Source organism: Mobula birostris, chromosome 24 (genome assembly GCF_030028105.1).
Source record: "Mobula birostris isolate sMobBir1 chromosome 24, sMobBir1.hap1, whole genome shotgun sequence".
Taxonomy (NCBI): domain Eukaryota; kingdom Metazoa; phylum Chordata; class Chondrichthyes; order Myliobatiformes; family Myliobatidae; genus Mobula; species Mobula birostris.
Genome location: NC_092393.1, coordinates 34,197,701 through 34,220,763, shown reverse-complemented (window position 1 = coordinate 34,220,763; position 23,063 = coordinate 34,197,701). Strand labels below are relative to the sequence as shown.

At 45.0% G+C, this 23,063-nt stretch overlaps 1 protein-coding gene across 1 annotated transcript in view; it reads left to right on the top strand.

Moving 5' to 3' along the window:
* Positions 1–8,102: 8,102 nt before the first annotated feature.
* Positions 8,103–23,063, top strand: part of stx8 (syntaxin 8) — a 192,353-nt gene continuing 177,392 nt past the window's right edge. Inside the window, exons 1-2 of the mRNA XM_072242295.1 lie at positions 8,103–8,156; positions 16,362–16,461. Of these exons, the coding sequence (XP_072098396.1) occupies positions 8,140–8,156; positions 16,362–16,461 (117 nt within the window). The 5' untranslated portion in view covers positions 8,103–8,139. The remainder of the gene's footprint in view (positions 8,157–16,361; positions 16,462–23,063) is intronic.

The following is a 23,063-nucleotide window of genomic DNA, read 5'->3' as shown; positions in this document are numbered from 1 at the left end:
TTTGCCTTGGTCTCTGCTCTCTGGGTAGAGGCCAGCAAAATCTCTCTTGCCCTCATCCATTTCTCCTTGCAGCATTGGACAAGATCTCCTGCCACAGGGACCCCAACCTCAGCTTCTTGTCCCGGAAAGAGAGGTGAAGGATGACCAGACTGGCACTCGAAGGGTGACATCCCATGCGCCGAGTGCTCTCAGCTGTTGTAGGAGATCTCTGCCCACATCAAATGGTCACAACACTCATCAGATCTCTCCAAGGTCAGGCATCTCAGGGTGTTTTAAATCTTGGTTGGTCTGCTCTGTCTGGCTGTTGGACTGCGGGTGAAACCCAGAGGAAAGGTTTGCTGTTGCCCCCGTCAATTTACAGAAAGCCAACCAAAAATGTGCCGACAATTGTGGATCACGATCTGACACAATGTCCACTGGGAATCTTCGGACCCTGAAGACCTGGTCCAGAACAACCTTGGCTGAACAGTCAGTTGACAACCACCGCGATGACCGACTTCCCCTTGAATAGTGGGAGACCCATGACAAAGTCCATGAAGATGTGTGCCCAAGGTCTTTTCAGGATGGGTAAAGGGTGGAGGAGCCCTTGGGGTCAGGTATGGGGCTCCTTGTTCCAGGTGTACACCTCACACGACTGCATGTACTGCTGAACTTCTCTCATCTTTCCGGGCCTCCTCTTGATAAACTCGAGGCTGGCAATTCCTGGGTGTGTGGTCATTCTTGACGAATGTCCCCATTGCAGTACCTAGGACCGGAAAGAACGAGGGACGAACAGCCGACCCGAAAGACTGTTCTCAGGAATCTCCCCTTGAGCTTGGGCCTTGTGAACAAGAACGTTGATTCCCCAACAAATTGGCACTACCACCCTGGCCTGGGGCAAAATGGTGGTAGGCTACTCCTTTCATTCTGGTTCATCAAACTGGCGGGACAGGGCATCGGGCTTCTGGTCCTTAGATCCTGGTCGCTAGGTCAGGATGAAGTTAAAGAGGCTAAAAAACTTGGCCTGCCTGGAATTCAGCCTCATGGCCTCCTGAATATAGGCCAGGTCATTATGATCAGTCCAAATAATAAAAGGATTCTTGGACCCCTCCAGCCAGTGGCACTATTCTGCCAAAGCTAACTTAATCACAAGAAGCTCCTAATTTCCGATGTCATAGTTCCTCTCTGCCGGGGATAGCTGCCTGGAGAAGAGTACACATGGGTGCAGTTCACTGTCTGAAGGTGATTGTTGAGACAAGATGGCATCTATTCAATGTCTGAGGCGTCCACCTCCACAATGAAGGGAAGGTGCAGGTTAGGAGAAAGCAAGATGGGAGCTGTAGTAAACTGTTGTTTAAGCTCTGCAAAAGCAGCCTCTGCGTTAGTAGTCCAGACAAAAGGGCCCACGGATTTCTTAGTTAGGGCCATCAACAGGGCTGCCACTGATCTGAAGTTTCTGATGAACCTCTGGTAGAAGTTGGGAAACCCCAGGAATCATTGGATCTGTTTGATATTGGATGATGGTGGCCAGTCTCTGACTGCCTGGGTCTTGGTAGGGTCCATCATGAGATTACTATTAGAGATAATGAAACCTAAAAATGAAACAGTTGTCACGTGAAACTTAGACTCCTCCAACTTGATGTAAAGTCCATGGTCTAGCAGCCTCTTTAAAATGTCCCTGGTGTGGGTAATGTGTTCCTCAATGGACTTCGAGAAGTTTAGGAGATCATCCAAGCAGACGAAGTCATAATTATGAAGAGTAGCCCAGAGCATGTTGTTTATAAAGACTTTGAAAATGGCTGGGGTATTTGCAAGGCCAAAGAGCATATCCTGGTACTCTAAGTGCCCAGTCAGTGTATTGAATGCCATCTTCCACACATTGCCTTTGTTAACACAGACTAGATCCTAGACACCCTGGAGGTCTAAATCTGTGAATACCCTTGCCCCCCTGGAGCATCTCAAAAGCCATATTCAAAAGATGAAGGAGGTAGCGATTCTTAGTTTTTATGTGGATTAATCGCCTGTAATCAATGCATAGCCGCTGGCTTCTTTTGAACGAAGAAGAAACCTGCACCAGCGGGTAAGGTGGAGGGCCAAATGAAGCCCGTGGCAAGACCTTCCTTTCTATTTTCCTCCATGGTGAGAGCGTGTACCAATGACCTGCAGAGGACAGCAGGCCCATGGCACAGTCATAGGATCAGTATGGTGCAAGAGTGGAGGACCTTTCCCTTGCTGAAGATCTCCTCTAAGTCCTTGTAAACAGAGGGGATTTCAACCTGTTTGGGTGTTGCTATCTCATCCGGACCTTCTTTCAAGGACAACTCCAGAGACTTCTTTGGTATCAGTGGTGATTCGACGGGTCTCAGAGTCCTCTCTCTCAGCTCACAAAGTTCATCCGTGGAAACAGTGGCCAAATCAGAGTCCAACTCCCCGCCTGTATCCACAGGCATCAGCAGCGAGGCATTACAGAGGGGTCTTGCATTCCTAAGGATAGATCAAGGATCGGTGTAAAGGAGTCTTTCCCTCCCTTGAGACCTGGCGGCTGGTTTCTTCAGCTAAGCGGCAAGTTTTCCACACTGCTTGGACACCTCCTTGGTCTTCTCCCAACCTAGAAATTCCCTCTCTATCGTCCCTTTGGGATTCTGACTAGACTGTGTCAGAACTTGTACTGTCCCATTGGCCAGAACCATCGTTTCTGCTCCTGAGGACTGGACTAGGTCTCCAGAGGTCTCAGGTTCCCTTGCACCAAAGCCTGCCCTTATAGGTCATTGGTCACTAGAGAGTCTGGGTGTTGGAACACCATGCTGTAAACAAAGCCTCTTACAATGATTGGACTAAACAATGATTCTTCCCTCCCTCCAGAGCACAGATGAGTTATGCTGGGACATCCAACAGTGCTTAAGGATCAGGGGTATGAGTGGAGAGTCAATAATGTAGAAACTAATGTCTTCCACATGATCACCCGTCCTCATCTGCAATTCCACAGTTTGTTGCTGGATCTACCCGGAACCTAGCAGTTGGCTGTCCAAGACAGTTGCAGGCAAGGACGGGCTCAACTTTCGCAGCAGTGTGTTGAACAGACAGGCGTTTTCTAAATCCAGAAAATTACCTACTGCCCCCAAGTCCATAAAAGTCTTCATCTCCCTAACATTCTTACCCTAGGTGAGCTCTGCCTTTACCACAAAACCAGAATCTGTGGGATTGGGCACTGGACAGTCTTAGCAGTTCCCCAGGGACCTGCAGCTTCAGACGTTTGGCCCACAGGTGACCTGCTTCCCCACGGTAAAAGCAGCAACCTTGACTCTGATGTTGGGACCTCTCATTGGCTGACAGCATAGTGCAACTGACCTCCATGGGTGCAACTGACCTGCATGGGTTCTACTGGATCTTGAACAGGAGACGGGCTGGTCATGGCCCAAGGTTAGGGAGTGAAACTGCGTTGTGTAGGGACTGGGCTTGGACCAGACCTTTTTGACCTCCTGAAGTGGTCCTACTTTTGCTCTGCCAGGCAATTATTGAGGCAGATGGACTGGTCAGTGAGAAACTCTGAGTTCTCCGCTGGTTCTCCCAAGAAAAAGCATCCTTCAGTTCATCTCAGAGTCCATGGCAGTGTAGTGTGGCCAAGACCTCCCTGTTCTAACTGCTCTCCTGGGCCAAGGTCCAAGATTCATTCGCATAGCCGGTCGCTGACTATCCTCCCTGTCGAATCTACATCAAGCAGTCTGAAGCTTGGCTGGCTCCGGCAGGGTGATGAAACACGTTCCTCATGGCGGCCATGAACTCCTCCGAATCCGCACAGAACTCTGACCTAAGTTCCCAATGCGCCACGGCCCAGGCCAAGGCTCTTCCGGTCAGGGGAGAGAGATAATGAAGGCCACTTTTCCTCACTCTGAAGGGAACTGGGACGGCTGAAGTTCAAACAATAACGAGCATTGAATGAGGAAGCCGCGGCACGAGCCTGAGTTATTGTCAGATCTTTCCGGGGTTGGAAGCTGTACTGGCTCCAGAGTGGGATCGACTGCTTCTCCCAAGCAACTCAAGCTTCCTCCTTGCAAAAGCTGAGCAATGGCTACCTGGAGGTTGTGAATCTCCAGGCTCTGCCTGGAAATATCTTCACTGTGGCTGGTTAGGTGGAGGGGCAAGTGGTGCTGAGGAAGTAAGGATTCTGCAGTAGGACTTGGATAAATTCGGACGATGGGCAAAGAGTGGCAGATGGAATAAAATGTCAGAGTTTTGGTAAGGACCTTGGCCTGAAGCAGACTATTTATTGTTTTTTTATATAGATTCTGCCTTACCTGCTCATTTTCTCCTGCATTTTGTGTGTGTTGCTCTGGATTTCCAGCATCTGCAGAATCTCTTGAGTCAATGGGCGGAATTACATAATTCTGTTCCTCTGGCTATGGTCTCCACATGAGGCGATTTCAGTGGGGTTAATGAAAAGCGTACGCTTAAGAAGTTTTAAAAATATATAATAGAAGCACACTTTCCTATTGAATATTTGGTGATACTTTGCAACGAGAGGGGAGAACGCGTTGGACCTTGTTTATACAAACATCCCCGATGCGTACCGGGTGGAGCCCTGCCCCCACCTCGGTTACACAGACCACATCTTTGTTATGCTAATCCCAGCATACAGACCGCTCGTCAGATGCTCCAGACCAGTTCTGAAGCAGGTGAAAACCTGGCCACCAGGAGCCATCTCTGCTCTTCAAGACTGCTTTGGGCACATTGATTGGCACATGATCAGGGAGGCTGCAACCGATGGCGACTCTACCAACTTAGAGGAGTAGACGGCATCAGTGACTAGCTACATCAGCAAGTGCATTGATGACCCTTAACGCGCTAACCAGAAGCCATGGATGACCGCGGAGGTGTGTGCGCTGCTGAGGACCCGCGACTCCACCTTCAGAGCAGGTGACAAGGCAGCCCTAACAACAGCGAGAGCCTAGCTGTCCCAGGCCATCAGAGAGGCAAAGCGTGCACACGCCTAGCGAATCCACAGCCACCATCCCGGACAGCGGCAACATGTGGAGCATGTGGAAGGGCATTCAGGACATCACCAACTACAGGACAACATCACCTGCTTGTGCTGGTGATACCTCCCTCCCAGAAGCGTTGAAGAACTTCTACGCTTGTTTCAAGGCAGAAACTGACTTGGTGGCGAGGAAGACCACTTCTCTTCCCAATGACCAGATGCTGTGTCTTACCGTGGCTGATGTGAGGAAAACTCTATGCAGGGTCAACCCACGGAAAGCTGCTGGACCAGACAATATTCCTGGCAGAGTGCTCAGAGGATGTGCAAACCCGCTGGCAGAAGTTCTCACTGACATCTTCAACATCTCCCTGAGCAGCACCGTCGTTCCTATGTGCTTCAAGGCCGCCACCATCATCCCCATGCCGAAGAAGTCTTCAGTGTCCTGCCTCAACGACTACTGTCCCGTTGCTCTCACATCCATCATCATGAAATGTTTCGAGAGACTCGTCATGAGGCACATCAAGACCCTGCTGCCCCCCTCACTGGACCCCCCTGCGGTTTGCGTACCATCCCAACCGCTCAACAGATGACACCATCGCCACCACCCTCCACCCGGCCCTCACCCACCTGGACAAAAAAGACATACGTTCGAATGCTGTTCATAGACTTCAGTTCAGCATTCAATCATTCCTCAGCACCTGATTGGAAAGCTGAAACTGCTGGGCTTGAACACCTCCCTCTGCAACTGGATCCTAGACTTCCTGACTGGGAGACCTCAGTCAGTCCGGATCAGGAGCAGCATCTCCAACACCATCACACTGAGCACAGGGGCCCCCCAGGGTTGTGTGCTCAGTCCACTGCTGTTCACTCTGCTGACCCACAACTGTGCAGCAATACACAGCTCAAATTTCCTCATCAAGTTCACTGATGACATGACCGTGGTGGGTCTCATCAGCAAGAACAACGAGTCAGCATACAGAGAGGAGGAGCAGCGGCTAACAGACTGGTGCAGAGCCAACAACCTGTCTCTGAATGTGAACAAAAGAGATGGTTGTTGACTTCAGGAGGACACGGAACAATCACTCTCCGCTGAACATTGACGGCTCCTCCGTTGAGATCGTTAAGAGCACCAAATTTCTTGGTGTTCACCTGGTGGAGAATCTCATCAGGTCTCTCAACACCAGCTCCACAGCCAAGAATGCCCAGCAGCATCTCTACTTTCTGCGAAGGCTGAGAAAAGTCCATCTCCCACCCTCCATCCTCACCACATTCTACAGAGGATGTATCGAGAGCATCCTGAGCAGCTGCATCACTGCCTGGTCTGGGAATTGCATGTCTCAGATCGCAAGACCCTGCAGTGGATAGTGAGGTCAGCTGAGAAGATCATCGGGGTCTCTCTTCCCGCTATTACAGACATTTACACCAAACGCTGCACCCGCAAAGCTAACAGCATTGTGAAGGACCCCACGCACCCTTCACACAAACTCTCCTCCCTCCTGCCATCTGGCAAAAGGCACCGAAGCATTCAGGATCTCACGACCAGACTATGCAATAGTTCCTTCCCCCAAGCCATCGGACTCCTCAATACTCAAGAGTCTAGGCTGACATCTACATCATTTATTATTATATTGTAATTTGTCCTCTACTGAGCCTATTGTCTTGTTCATTAATTATTGTACTGCCCTGCATTGTTTTGTGCACTCTATGTAGTCCTGTGCAGGTCTGTAGTCTAGTGCAGTTTTTAAGCAACACACATCAAAATTGCTGGTGAACGCAGCAGGCCAGGCAGCATCTCTAGGAAGAGGTACAGTTGACGTTTCAGGCCGAGACCCTTCGTCAGGACTAACTGAAGGAAGAGTGAGTAAGGGATTTGAAAGTTGGAGGGGGAGGGGAGATCCAAAATGATAGGAGAAGACAGGAGGGGGAGGGATAGAGCCAAGAGCTGGACAGGTGATTGGCAAAAGGGGATATGAGAGGATCATGGGACAGGAGGCCCAGGGAGAAAGACAATGGGGGGGGGGGAGGAACCCAGAGGATGGGCAAGGGGTATAGTCAGAGGGACAGAGGGAGAAAAAGGAGAGTGAGAGAAAGAATGTGTGTATAAAAATAAATAACAGATGGGGTACGAGGGGGAGGTGGGGCATTAGCGGAAGTTAGAGAAGTCGATGTTCATGCCATCAGGTTGGAGGCTACCCAGACGGAATATAAGGTGTTGTTCCTCCAACCTGAGTGTGGCTTCATCTTCACAGTAGAGGAGGCCATGGACAGACATGTCAGAATGGGAATGGGATGTGTGGCCACTGGGAGATCCTGCTTTCTCTGGCGGACTGAGCGTAGATGTTCAGCAAAGCGGTCTCCCAGTCTGCGTCGGGTCTCGCCAATATATAGAAGGCCACATCGGGAGCACCGGATGCAGTATATCACCCCAGCCGACTCACAGGTGAAGTGTCGCCTCACCTGGAAGGACTTACTATGCTCTGTCCGCCAGAGAAAGCAGGATCTCCCAGTGGCCTCACATTTTAATTCCACATCCCATTCCCATTCTGACATATCTATCCTCCCCTCCCCTCCCCCGGGTCTTTCTTCCCGGACCTCCCGTCCCATGATCCTCTCATATCCCCTTTGCCAATCACCTGTCCAGCTCTTGGCTCCATCCCTCCCCCTCCTGTCTTCTCCTATCATTTCCGATCTCCCCTCCCCCTCCCACTTTCAAATCTCTTACTAACTCTTCCTTCAGTTAGTCCTGACGAAGGGTCTCGGCCTGAAATGTCAACTGCACCTCTTCCTAGAGATGCTGCCTGGCTTGCTGTGTTCACCAGCAACTTTGATGTGTGTTGCTTGAAATTCCAGCATCTGCAGAATTCCTGTAGTCTAGTGCAGTTTTTATGTTGTTTTACGTCGTCTAGTGTAGCCTTGTCCTATCTCACATAGTCTAGGGTAGTTTTGTGTTGTTTCGTGTAGCACCAGGGTCCTGGAGGAACGTTGTTTCGTTTTTACTGTGTACTGTACCAGCAGCTTATGGTCGAAATGATAATAAACTTGATTTGACTTGACAATAAATCACTGTACAGTAATTCTGATCTCAAATCTTGGTCGGAACGAATGTTCAGAGAACCGGTTTGCATTTAGTACTGATTTGTGTGTCGGACCAAAAGCAGGAAGTGGAGCCCAACTGGAGTAGAGCAATGGCTGGAGATCTCTGGTGAGCAGTTGGAGGGGAAGAGGGGAATAGAAGGAGGATAAAGTGGGAGTAAGGAGGGAAGTGAGTGGTGTGCTGAATTCATTGCGAGCTGAATTGCCGATGGACAGACAGTAAATGGAAGAGGGTGGAAATGGAAGCTCGGGCTGACACATCATGTCTAGGGGCTCCTCTGTGGGACAGTGTATATTCCTCAGGGGTAAAGGCAAAACGTGCCTGAAGAACTTAGCTGGCCAGGCAGCATCTATGGAGGGAGAAATAAAGTTATCGTTTCAGATCAGTGATTCTTCGCTAGAACTGTTTTGATAACTAGCATTCTCTCCACAAATGCGTCCAAAACTGCCGAGTGTTTACGTGCTGTAATGTTTAATTTCAGATTTCCAGCGTTTACATTTTTAGCTTTTGTATTTTCAGTTAATTATAGGGACTTAGGATAGCACAATATGTGACACATCCTTTATAAGGGAGCGCGATACAGTCTTTATAGGTGGGAGTTGGTGTGTGTTATGCATCCTTGAAACCAGAGTTCTAAGTAACTGCTTAAAATGAAATTACATGTACAATGCAGTGGGAGACACGTCCTTTGTAGGAATGTTAACATGCGATACGCGACACGGCCATTCATTGAAAGTGAATCGTGGAGTTCATGACAAATTCTTTGTACGAGTTACAAGGTGTTTGCAGTGTTTGATGCGTACTGTAGGAAGTGTGCAATACATGATTGTGTAAAGGAGAAAATGATTGTATACAGTATGGGATGCTCGTAGTGAGGGATGTATGCACAGGATATATTTATCCTTTGCTGGGGATTTTGGGTAACATGTTGCATTATCCATATATTCCCAATAACGTTCAAAGTGAAGTTTACTGTCAGAGTGCATGCATGTCACCACATACAACCCTCAGCTTATTTTTCTGTGGGCATGCTTAGCAAATCTATGGAGCAGTAATTGTAAACTGGATCTGTAAACTGTAAACATCAAGAACTGTAAACTAATTATGCAAATACAGATATAAATAAGTAGCAATACATAACAAGCATGAAATAACAATATAACAGAGTCCTTAAATGAGTGTAGCTAACTCCTGTTGTTCAAAATCTTGATGGTTGAGTGATAGTAACTGTTCTTGAATCTAGTGGTGAGAGTCCTGAGGCTCTTGTACCTTCTGCCTGATGGCAGCAGCGAGAAAAGAGCATGGCCTGGGCAGTGAGGATTGTTGATGATGGATGCTGCTTTTTTTACAGCAATGTTTCATGTAGGTGTGCTCAATGGTTGGGAGGGTCTTACCTATGATGTACTGGGCCGAATCCACTTCCCTTTGTAGGATTCTCCACTCAAAGGCATTGCTGTTCCCATACCAGGCCGTAATGCAGCCAGTCAGCTCACTTTCCACCACACATCTATCGAAGTTTACCAAAGTGTTCAATGACATGCCAAACCTTTGCAGACTCCTGAGGAAGTAAAGGCACTGTTGTGCTTTCTTGACAATAATATTTATATGATGGGTCCAGTACAGGTCCTCTGAGGTAGTGACACCCAGGAATTTAAACTTACTGACCCTATCCACCTCTGATCGTCCAGTGATTACTGGCTCATGGTCCTCTGGTTTTCCTCTCCTGAAGTCTGCAATCAGTTCCTTGGTCTTATTGACATTGAGTGACAGTTTGTTGTTATTACACCGCTCAGCTAAGTTTTCAGTCTCCCTCCTGTATACTGATTCATCACCCCCTTTGATACAGCCCACAACAGTTGTGTCATCGCAAACTGGTATATGGTGTTGGAGCTGTACTTAGCCACTGTCATAGGTGTAAATTGAGTAGAGCGGGGGTGTGGGGGGGGTTAAGTACACATCCCTGCGGTGCTCCTGTGCTGATGAAGATTGTGAGGGAGATGTTTTTGCTAGTTTGAATTGACTGAGGTATACAAGTGAAGAAATCCAGGATCCAATCGCACAAGGGGGTATTGAGGCCCAGGTCTTGGAGTTTACTGATTATTTTTGAGGGGATAATTGGTGTTAATTGCTGAGTTGTAATTGGTTAAGAACATCCTGATGTATGCATCTTTGCTGTCCAGATGTTCCAGGGTTGTGTGAAGAGCCAACAAGATAGCACTTGCTGTAGACCTGTTGTTTTGGTAGGTGAATTGGAGCAGATCCAAGTTGCCATTCAGACAGGAGCTGATCTGCTTCAGCACCAGCCTGTGGTGTATAATAATCGAAGTATATCAATAAAAAAAAAGGTGCTGAAGGAACTCAGAGGGTTGAGCAGCATCTATAGGAGAAAACATTGACAATTTCTTTTCTCCCATAGATGCAGCTCAACCCACTGTGGTGGTAAAATTGATGGTGGAACTTGGTGATGATAATGCCATTGAATATCCAGGGTAATTTAGTCTCTCTGTTTAGGCTGAGGAGGGGGAAAAAGGATCAGCCATGATCGAATGGAGCAGCAGACTCAATGGGCCAAATGGCCTAATTCTGCTCCTATGTATTATGGTCTCTTGTTGGAGCCAACCATTGCCTGCCACGTTGTGTGTGAAGTTTACTTGCCACTTATCAGCCAGCCTGTTGTCTGGGTCTTGCTATTTCAGGCACGGACTACTTCATCAAATTGAGTGAACACAGCGTAGTCATTAGTGAACATCTCCATTTCTGACCTTTTCACGGAAGGAAGGTCATTGGTGAAGCAGCTGAAGCCGGTTCTTTGAGGAACTCCTGCTCTGTTGTCCTGGGGCTGGGATGATTGACTCACAACAAACAAGAACCAGCTTCCTTTATGTGATCATTACAGTGTTGTACTATTTGACCCTCATTGACTAATTATACCAGCGTTTCTTGGTGTCACATTCAGATAAATGATGCCTTGAAGTCACTGTCATCTAACTTCTGTAATTCAACTCTTGTGTCCAAGTCTTTAATGAGGTTGGAAGTCCAGCAGTTCAGGTGAGACCCAAACTGATACGATAAATGACATGACATATTGGCACTACGGTAGCATAGCGTTTAGTGCGATGCTATTACAGTTCAGAGCGTTCCGGGTTTCAGAGTTCAGTCCCGGCACGGTTCTGTAATGAGTCTCTGTACGTCCTCCCCATGGAGTACATGGGTTTTCCCCAGGTGCTCTGGCTTACTCCCACTGTCCAAAGACATACCGAGTAGATGAGTTGGACATTGCAAATTGTCCCCTGATTAGGTTAGGTTAGGGTTAATTGAGGTTGTGGGGTTGCTGGGGCAACATGGCTCAAAGGATTGGAAGGGCCTACACAGTACCATGTTGCTGAATTTTAAAAACTAGGCTATTAATAGCAATTATCCATTCTGAATTTGTCCTGCTTTTCTGTAAACAGGACAAATCTGGGCAATTTGTCACATTGTTGGTGTTGCAATTTTATTGGAACTGTTGGACACGACATGGCTGGTTCCTGAATGCAAGCCTTCAGCAGTGTACCCGAGATGTGACTTTTGCTGTGTACATCACTCTCAGATGTTGGTTGATGGCAAGAGAAATAAATCAAATGACCTGAGAACTAGTTTATCTGGTGGAGAAATGTCAGTTGGAGTGTAAAATGAATTGCCTCCTCCACACTTCTGACTGAATATGATTGTAAGTGCTTCAGTTTTGTCTTTAGCACACAGGTGAAGGGCCCTGCATTAATATAGAGCATGTTAGGCAGCATCTGTTGAGGCAGAAACGTTTCAGATCAATAACCCTTCATGTCATAGAGTTAGACCGCATGGAAACTGACTCTTCAGCCCAAATGGTCCATGCAAACCAAGATGCTCCATCCAAGCTTGTCCCATTTGGCAGTGCGTGGTCCAGAACCATTTTTCCTATCCATGTGTCTGTCTAACTGTGTTTTGAAAGTTGTTCCTGTACCTGCCTCAACCACTTCCTTTGACAGCTGATTCTGCAGATACTACCCTCTGTGTAAACAGAAAATGGTGTCCCTCTAGTTCCTCTTAAATCTTTCCTCTCTGACCTGTGCCTCTGTCCTCTAGTTCTTGATACAGCAACTCTCAGTGCATTCACCCTGTTTGTGTTGTTATGCACCTTTCTAACTCTGCATGCCTGGTGTCTGACCTGCTGAATATTTACAGCATTTTCTGCTTTCATTTCCGATTTCTATAATGTCTTACCCCCACCCCCAGCACATTCTGTCTGTTTGGGTTATGGTAATTCTCCTGTGCAGAATTCACACTTCACAAACCAAAAATCTGAGTTGAGGAATAAATTCACTCTCACAGGTCATGTGTAGAGAAAAATGTAAATAAATCAGCATAAAATGTATTAGATGTGGCTTTGGAAAATCAAAATATGGCCCACTTTCTGAAAATCGAGCCAGCTACCCATCCCTTGTAAGCCAAAGGCTACTTGTTTCTCTCTATTTTCAGATTTTTGCCTTTCTAAAATATTTCTGTTCATGGCTTACTGTCAACTTTTGATAACACCAACATGAAATACAATGGAATCGTAAGAGACTGTTGTAATCTGGAGCAAAAAAACCCACAAATATTTGCAGGGTCAGGCATCTGTTGAGGTGGAGGGATTTGGGATTGTAATGCAGAGTCGTGGTTGACCATCCCTCATCCTCCGCTGATGCTACCTGACACGCTGAGTTCCTCCAGCAGATTACTTTATTTTTGCATATGGTGTGTTATATTGTATCTCTTTATTAGTTGCTTTTGATCAGCCTATCAGAATTCCATGTTTTTCAAAGAGAACCACTGGATAAGGACTGGAACAATTTTTTTAATAGATTCTAATTTGTAATGCTTATTTAGGACCAACGGAAAAGGGGATGTTACCTCACATTATCACCTTCTTCCTTATAGAATTGGAACTTCAACATTTAGTTGAGGCAAATTCATTTATATTTATAAAAAGAATACTGATGAAGTCACATTCGTGGAAAAGGATTAGTTGGAGGGCAGCCACTATTTGGCTCAAACTGAAGATAATTTTTGTCCTTCTCTCCCCAACTGAGAGATAATGGATTGTGCACATAGTACATATTAAAAATACAGACACCATTCTTTTCTCCCATCCTTTTACATTAATTGCCCAACAAGGCTACACCAGTGTCAGCTCTCTGGCTGAGGATCATTTACATTGGGAAAGGCAAATCCAGCGATGGTGGGAGTGGAATGCTTAATTCCCCTACCCAGCCATGTGCTGTCGTGATTTGATATTGATTGCTCTTCCTTCAGGATTGTTGTCTCTGTACTTTGTACTTTTGAAGCAAGTTGTTGGAGAAAGATGCATATGTGGATTGTAGACTAATAGTAGCCTTGCCAGCATCACTCATATCCCAAGTAGTTAGTATAATGTAAATATTTTCCTCAGTAGAAAATTCAAGAGGACTTAACTTTGTTTTCACCTGATTTAAATGTGCTTAATGATGAAATTGAATTGTCAGGTTTCTTTCTGTTGACTCACCATTTTGTTGACTGCCTTCTTTCTTATTTTAATTTTGTTTCCCAATTAAACAAAATAACACTGTTAAACCAAGAATACAAGACATCAATAGAATGGATTATATGGGCACGTGACCAAGTGGTTAAAGCATTGGACTAGCGACCTGAAGGACTTGAGTTCGAGCCCCAGCCGAGGCAACATGTGTTGTGTCCTTGAGCAAGGCACTTAATCGCACATTGCTCTGCGATGACACTGGTGCCAAGCTGTATGGGTCCTAATGCCTTTCCCTTGGACAACATTGGTGTCATGGAGAGGGGAGACTTACAGCATGGGCAACTGCTGGTCTTCCATACAACCTTGCCCAGGCCTGCGCCCTGGAGAGTGAAGACTTTCCAGGCGCAGATCCATGGTCTCGCAAGACTAACGGATGCCTTTACCTATGAAAAATATCCGAGTAGCACCACATAAAACTAACCTAATTTAGAAAAGATAACCACTTCCAGAATTCTCAAGAATAAGGTGACACTTCTAACTCATGACTGCTATCAAAACTCATTAATCAGATTTTTGTCCATTAATTGCACTTGGACGTTCAAAGTAAGTTTATTATCGAAGTACGTATATGTTACCATATACAGTTCTGAGATTAATTTTCTTCCATACATATTGAATAAATACATAATACATTAATAACCATCGTAGAATCAATGGAAGACCGCACCATTTTGGGCATTCAACCAGCATGCAAAAGAAAACTTTTGCAAATATAAAATGAAAGAAAAAAAAATAAATTACTAAACAATAAATATCAAGAACATGAGATGAAGAGTTCTTGAAAGTAGTCAATAGGTTGTGGGAACATTTTAAAGATGAGGCGAGTGAAGCGGGGTGATAATTGTTCCTGAACCTGGTGGTGTGAGTCCAGGGGCTCCTGTACCACCTTTTTGATGACAGCAGCAACAAGAAAGTATGACCTGGGTGGCGGGGGTCACTTATGATGGATGCTGCTTTCCTGCAACAATATTTTGTGTAGATGTGCTCACTGTTAGGGAAGGCCTTACCTGTGATGGAGTGGGCTGTATCCACTACATTTTGTCGGATTTTGCGAGTTTATTGCTTTCTTGGTACTGCAGGTAAGGAGAATGAAACATCATAATATACAATGTAGAATCTCAAAGTCCAAATTCTTGTCTGTTTAATTGAGAAACTTCATATATGAATGCTGGAGGAACTCAGCAGGTCGGGCAGCATCTATAGAAATGAATAAACGGTCGACATTTTGGGCTGAGACCCTTCATCAGGACTGGAAAGGAAGAGAGAAGATGCCAGAATAAGAAGGTGGAAGGAGGACAAGATGGAAGGAGATAGGTGAAGCCAGGTGGGTGGGGGGGGGGGATGACGTAAGAAGCTCCCTCACTCTGGTTTCCACAGGAACCGCTTCCTCTGTGATTCCCTTGTCCAGACATCCCTCCCCACTAATTTCCCTCTTGCCACCTGTCCCTGCAAGTGGCAGAAGTGCTACACCTGCCCATAAACCTCATCCCTTACCTTCATTCAGGGTCTCAAATGGTCTTCCCAAGCAAGGCAACACTTCACCTGCAGATCTGTTGGGTTTTTCCACTGTATCCGGTGCCCTTGATGCATCTCCTCTACATTGGTGACACCCAACATAGTGTAGATTGGGGGTCAGCTTTGTTGAGCACCTCTGCTCCATCTGCAAAACTAGCGAATTTCCTGGTTGCTAGCCATTTTAATTCCTAAACCCATTCCTGTTTTGACATGTCGGTCTGTGGTGGTCTCTTCCGCCATGATGAGGCCATTCTCAGGTTAGAGGAGGAACACTTCGTATTCTGAATAGGTAGCCTCTATCCTGATGGCATGTACATCTTCAACTTCCAGTAATTTTTCCCCCTTCCCCTTACCTCTTCTTCAATTTCCCCACTCTTTCGTCTTGCCTCTTCTCCTCACCTATCACTTCCCCCTGATGCCTCTTCTGCTATGAGATTCCTTCTCCAAGCCTTGCCTTTCCCAGCTATCACCTTCTTACTTCATCCACCCTCCTCCACCCACCTGGCTCCACTTATCACCTTCCAGATTGTTCTCCTTCCCCTCCCACCACCTTATTCTGGCATCTGCCTCCTTCCTTTCCAGTCCTGAAATGTCAACTGTTTATTAATTTCCATAGAGGCTGCCTAACCTGCTGAGTTCCTCCAGCATTGTGTGTGTGTTGCTCTGGATCTCTTGTGTTTATGATAAACCATGCTTTCATTTGGCTGAGCAAGACATGAAAATGAAGCCTTTTCATTCCTGCTGTCAAATATGTAACATCTGTGGAATGTCTCAAAGCACTGAGCATATTTTAAATTAACTTTGATGAGATTTTCTGAACAGAATTAGAATAAATAACTAGTTGTTTCATATGCAGATCGGCCAGATATGTTGCTCAGCACACTGTTCTTTAGATGCATTTCATGTATTGCTACTATTGCCCTGACCTATAGAATTATACAGTCAAGGACTTGGACTTTGATTAATATATATTCTTAATGAATTCAAATCTGCAGTAGCCTTTTAGTTTAGTATTGAAGTATCACTTCAGTTCAATGCTTGTGCTTTGGAGGGGGACTTGTGACTACACTTTTTGATTGAGGCAAGAAAGTTTAAAAACTATGCCATGAGAAAAGGTTCGCAGTCTTGTTAAATGTACTTAAGTAGCCCAAATCTAAGTGTTTCTATTCAAATTCTTGTTTGGAGGTTTCAACAGTTTTCCCTCCCTCCCCCCCTTTCTGCAGGCTCACAAAGTATGATGCCACGTGCCGTTTAGCACAGGAAATTGCTGAAAACATTCATGAACGTAATGGACAGAAGAGAACGGGAGATAATCCTTCTAAGGTATATTGTGTGGTGACTACCATTGTTTTGCATTCCTTTTATAGAACACCGTTTTTCATGATATAAATTAAAGAAATAAAATTGAGAGAAGAAACATAATTCAGCTAGAAAGGGATCTTCTTGAGGTGGCATAGCAAAGTCACGATCAGATCGAAGGCTCCTGCTACTTTTGAGGCAGTTGAGGTGGGTGACGCTGTGGCAGCTGGTGCTGCTTACTGCTTCATGGCTCACAGTTCCAGCAAAATGGGTTCAATCCTGCCCTCTGCTGTGGCTGGTGTGGAGTTCACACATTCTCCCGATGACTTCATTGGATTCCTTGGAGTATGTTGCTTTCTGCCCACATCCCAGTAAAGCGTAGGTTGGTGGGTACATTTGCCCTAGAATATTGATGAGAAGAGGAATCTGAGGGGGCAATGGGGAAAATGAGTGTGGGGAAAATAAAATGGGTTTGGCTTGAATTAGTGTCAAATGCTGTATGATCAATGTGGATTCATTCAGCTGAAGAGCCTTTTTCTGTGCTGTATGCCTCTATGATTCCATATTACTGCATGCTTTGCATCACGGATGATTCCCTGGGAGTAGGGGTTCCCAACCTGCTGTATACAGACTCCTCAGTTAATGGTAGAGCTCCATGGCATAAAAAAAGGTTGGGAACCCCTGCCTGGGAGGGTGATTTGGGCACAGACTTCTCCTGTACAGGTCAAGTCTACTTCACCTGCTATTTCACATAGGCTTCCAGCAAAACACTAAATTATCCTGACTCTGCTCAGCTTTCAACAGCACGTTGGATCGGATATTTTCTGACTTGTCCCAATTGAATATATTTCACCTTGAAATCAACTTCACAAGCACATTCGACCAAACTGCATGTAATTTATATTCAGTATTTCTTCATTGCTACCAGTTTAGCTGGAGCACATGGATTTCTTGTCCTCCTTCAAAGCTGAAGAATTGTTTGATAGTGAATTTTATTTTGAGGCCATTAGTTTTTAATTTTCATTCATAGATTTTTAAAATCCAAATTGCAGGTTTATCTTGCCTATGTAGTTTAAGGCAATTTAATCTTTCTCATGTCAATTTTGTGCCCTGACACCATGCTCAGTGGACTGTAGTAACAAATAGATTAATTTCTTATCCCATTTGATGTTGCTTATGGTCCAGTTTTGGTGCTGGCTGTTAATAATGCAAAACCCACCTCTTTGACCTTCTATCATCAGGCAGGAGACTCTGATGCATAAAAAGAAGAACGGTCAGGATGGGAAATGGTTTCTTCCCCCAGGCCATTAGGCTTCTGAACTCCTGGCCACATTGTATTCAAAGTGTTACTGGTTAATCTATTCTGTACCTTCCAATATTTAAAATGATTGCAACTTTCGTTTGTTATTTATGTGTGATTCATCTGTAGATTTTATCTGTACCCTCAAGTTACTGTGTGTTTTCTGTACTGCTGTGCTTTACACCCTGGTTCAAGAAATGTTGTCTTGTTTCTACAAACAAGTATATACATTAAATGGTTGCATACATTATAGATATGTATATAGTTAAATGACAATGAACTTGATTTGACTGAAACCATAAGTTTAAGGGTCCATTTCAAATTGTGACAGCTCCATTAGTCTCTTAAAAATGTAATCTCACTGTTTGCCTCACCAATGAAATGTGTTGATGTGCAGTTGGTACATTTGCCTGGTTACTATAAGTATTGTCTCATTATGGTGATTGTTAATTACAGTGGGTCCATCTAATTCATCATTTGTGTATTTTAGAAAAATATGACAAATAGACAAGATGGGTATAATGAGAATTTACACCCTACACTGAAGTGGAATAAGTTCCAATTTTGCGATGAACATTGGCATTTCTACGCCATAAGAACAATGGAATAAAAGTTCGAATGAAGGTCTTGAATCTGTTAACATTAACTGTTCTTTCCTCCACAAATGCTGCTTGTGCTGCTGAATGTTTCCAGTGTTTTCTGTTTTTATCTTAAATTTCCAGTATGTCCAGTAATTTGGTTTTGAATAAGCGTAGGTTAGGTTCTCAATTGTCATCATGCATGTGCAGCATTATTTGACTTTTAGTATGAAAGATGTTAATTACATTGGAAAACTGCTGTAGTTTGTTGGGGTTGGTTGAGTGGGGGCAGTGGCTGCTGACAGAGAATCAGAAGGAAGAGGGGGAATATAATCCACTGTCATCAAAACATCGTAAAGGTTGATGATATTATCCTCTCGCTCTGCAACAGATTTTGCAGTGGTTATGGAATGTCTGCGTTTGTCCATTTTCTTCATTTCTGAAGGTCTCAGGGTCTTGATTCTGTTGTGAATGGTTCATGTTTGGCAATTTACCCTTCTTTACAAGGCCATTGACGTTGACTGATCTCTTTCATGTAATTTTACATCATATATCTCTCTGTAATGTGACAAGCTGCCTTTTATGAGCTGCACTACTTTGTCAAAATAACCTGCCCATTGATCATGGCATGTATGAATAAATGTCTGAAAGTCAGCAAAGTCTTCATTGTCCTGTCCTTGAATCTAAAGCCGTGGATAAACCAGGAGATTTGTACTTTATTCTGGGCTAGATCTGTGGCACTTAAGTCTGGTGAGCCAGGACTTATACAAGAAGGCCAGGCCAGATAGAGGGCTATCTCAAGAGCAAAAGAGCAATTCTGACTGACGTTCGAGGTGGAATTGGATGCACGTCAGCTCTGACAGGGTTTGCTGGCCATTACTTCCTACAAAGTGAAACCCTAACAATACGAGTGGCAGTGATGCTTCACTTCCAGGTGAGCTCAGTACCTTTTATGCACGCTTTGAAAGGGAGGATAAAACTACAGCGATGAGGATTCCTACAGCACCTGCTGATCCTGTAGTCTCTGTCTCGGAGGCCGACGTCGGAATGTTTTTCAAGAGGGTGAACCCTTGCAAGGTGACCTTTTCAGAATGGCAGGCGGTGACTAGTGGGGTACCGCAAGGCTCAGTGCTGGGACCCCAGTTGTTTACAATATATATTAATGACTTGGATGAGGGAATTAAATGCAGCATCTCCAAGTTTGCAGATGACATGAAGCTGGGTGGCAGTGTTAGCTGTGAGGAGGATGCTAAGAGGATGCAGGGTGACTTGGATAGGTTGGGTGAGTGGGCAAATTCATGGCAGATGCAATTTAATGTGGATAAATGTGAAGTTATCCACTTTGGTGGCAAAAATAGGAAAACAGATTATTATCTGAATGGTGGCCGATTAGGAAAAGGGGAGGTGCAACAAGACCTGGGTGTCATTATACACCAGTCATTGAAAGTGGGCATGCAGGTACAGCAGGCGGTGAAAAAGGCGAATGGTATGCTGGCATTTATAGCGAGAGGATTCGAGTACAGGAGCAGGGAGGTACTACTGCAGTTGTACAAGGCCTTGGTGAGACCACACCTGGAGTATTGTGTGCAGTTTTGGTCCCCTAATCTGAGGAAAGATATCCTTGCCATAGAGGGAGTACAAAGAAGGTTCACCAGATTGATTCCTGGGATGGCAGGACTTTCATATGAAGAAAGACTGGATGAACTGGGCTTGTACTCGTTGGAATTTAGAAGATTGAGGGGGGATCTGATTGAAACGTATAAGATCCTAAAGGGATTGGACAGGCTAGAGGCAGGAAGATTGTTCCCGATGTTGGGGAAGTCCAGAACAGGGGGCCACAGTTTGAGGATAGAGGGGAAGCCTTTTAGGACCGAGATTAGGAAAAACTTCTTCACACAGAGAGTGGTGAATCTGTGGAATTCTCTGCCACAGGAAACAGTTGAGGCCAGTTCATTGGCTATATTTAAGAGGGAGTTAGATATGGCCCTTGTGGCTACGGGGGTCAGGGGGTATGGAGGGAAGGCTGGGGCGGGGTTCTGAGTTGGATGATCAGCCATGACCATAATAAATGGCGGTGCAGGCCGAATGGCCTACTCCTGCACCTATTTTCTATGTTTCTATGTTTTTCTATGTGACAGGCCCCAATGATGTACCTTGTCGGGCTCTGAAAACCTGTGCCAACCAAATGGTGGGTATGTACAAAGACATTTTCAATCTCTCATTGCTACAGGTGGAAATTCCCACGTACTTCAAAAGGGCAACAATCATATCAGTGTCCAAGAAGAGCAGGGTGAGCTGTCGTTAACACCAGTAGCACTCTCACCTACGGTGATGATGTGCCTTGAGAGGTTAGTTATGGCTAGAATCAGCTCCTGCCTAAGCAAGGACCTGGACCCGCTGCAATTTGCCTATCACCACAATAGGTCTACAGTGGATGCAAACTCATTGGCTCTTCATGCGGCCTTAGAACACCTGGACCAACACTAATATTTGCTGCAGGCTGCTGTTCATTGACGACAGCTCAGCATTTAACATAATCATTCCTACAGTTCTGATTTTAAAAAGCTCCAAAACCTGGATCTCTGCACTTCCCTCTACAACTGGATCCTCAGTTTCCTCATCAGAAGGCCACAATCTGTGTGGATTGGAAATAACACCTGTTCACTGATTATTAACACTGGCACACTGCTCTACTCTCTCTCTATACCCATGGCAGTGTAGCTACGCACAGCTCAAATGGCATCTAGAAATTTGCTGGCAGCACAGCTATTGTTCACAAAATTTCACATGGTGACGAGAAGGCATACAGGAGCGAGAAAGATCAGCTGGTTGAGAGGTGTTGAGAAGCAACTTTGCACTCAGTGTCAGTAAGACCAAAGAATTGATTGTGGACTTCAGAAAGGGTAAGACGAGGGCGCGCACACACCTGTCCTCGTCAAGGTGTCAATAGTGGAAAGGGTGAGCAATTTCAAGTTTCTGGGTGTCAGCGTCTCTGAGGATCTATCCTAGGCCCAGCATATCAATGCAGTTACAAAGAAGGCACAGCAACGGCTATATTTCATTAGGAGTGTGAGGAAATTTGATATGCCACCAAAGGTACTCACAAATTTTTGCAGATGTACTGTGGAGAGCATCCTAACTGACTGCATCACCGTCTGGTATGGGGGAAGAGACCACTGCACCTGATTGAAATAAGCTGCAGAAAATTGTAAGCTCAGTCAGCTCTATTGTGAACTCTAGCCTCCCCAGTATCTGTGATATCAAGAAGCGATGCCTCAGAAAGGTGGCATCCATCATGAGGGACTCCCATCATTCAGGAAATACCCTCTTCTCGTTGTTACTATCAGGGAGGAGGTACAGAAGCCTGAAGGTACACACTCAATGATTCAGGAATAGCTTCTTCCCCTCTGCCATGAGATTTCTGAATGGATATTGGACCCATGAACACTACTATACTACTTTTTTTCCCTCTTTTTACACTTAATTTAATTTTTTAATATTTATCTATTTACTATAATTTGCAATTTATTATTATTATATAGAGCTATGTACTGCTGCCGCATAACAAAATTTCACGACATACGCTGGTGATGTTAAACCTGATTCAGTTCCAGCACATTGTCACTGTAATTGACTTGTTTAAATGTGTTCATGTCAGGCTTCTCTGGATGCTAGTTCATGAGATGCTCAGCATGGGACTCGAGTAACTCTTGTTACCATTCTCTTCAACATCCACATTTCCCATCTGCAGTCCCAGAATCACTGACTCAATTGTGAATGATGCTTCATTTAAAGCCAATGAAATTGTTTATTCCTCCTGTAAATGAATTATTCCAAAAAATGTTTATTGCAGTAAACTGAAAAATCATCCCATGCAGCACCTACAAAATGAAGAGCATCCATTATGTTGAAATTCTTCCAAAACTCTGGGAGAGAAAGCTTCCCTTCATTATTTCCTGCACAAGAGTCCAAAATGCCTCAAGGGGATGATAGGCCTTCAAGTAATGTATAAAACCCTGGTCCATCTGCTATGTGATTGATATCATTCACAATGGCAGGAACACAACTTTGATATTCGGACAAAAGGCCTCAGTTCAGATCACCAGTTCTGTTGTCCAAATTAAGGGAATTACAAAAGTCGTATTCTCTTTTCCACATTACTTCGTCATGAACACAAAATAGTCCATAAATCACTTGGAAGGTTTCTTGAGGTGTGATTTTCAGGTACCATGGAGACAAGACTTCAAATGTTTTTCACCTGCAGATTCAATTATGATGAACAAGCAATTGTTAACTTGTGAATTGACTTCAAAAGAGTTGGGCAGTCCTTTGAAGCCTCAAAGCCAGAAGTACTTTTCTCATTGTCAGAGGAGTACGTTCCTGATGACATCCATCTTCAGTACAGATGCTGCAATGTGTCTGGAAATGCCTTAGCAGTATCAATGTCAGCACTCCTAAGTACCTATGTTCTTAAAACTGTTCTGTGTCTGCAACCAATGAAACTAACCACAGATTGCATTGAAGTGACCTTGATTTACTCTGGTTCTTATAGAAGAGTTCTCTTCCTCGTGCCTTCTTCGTGCCTTGATAGAAACAGTGCTTCTGGTTATTGTGATCTTCGTCACCCACTTTCCATTACCTCTGTTGCTTTGCTGTACTGCCGCGTTAGTTGTTGCTGCTCTCCGTGCATTGTGGCACATTGGGCTGCAGCCTTGCTGTTTCTTTAGCATTTGTCTTTTTTTTATGAG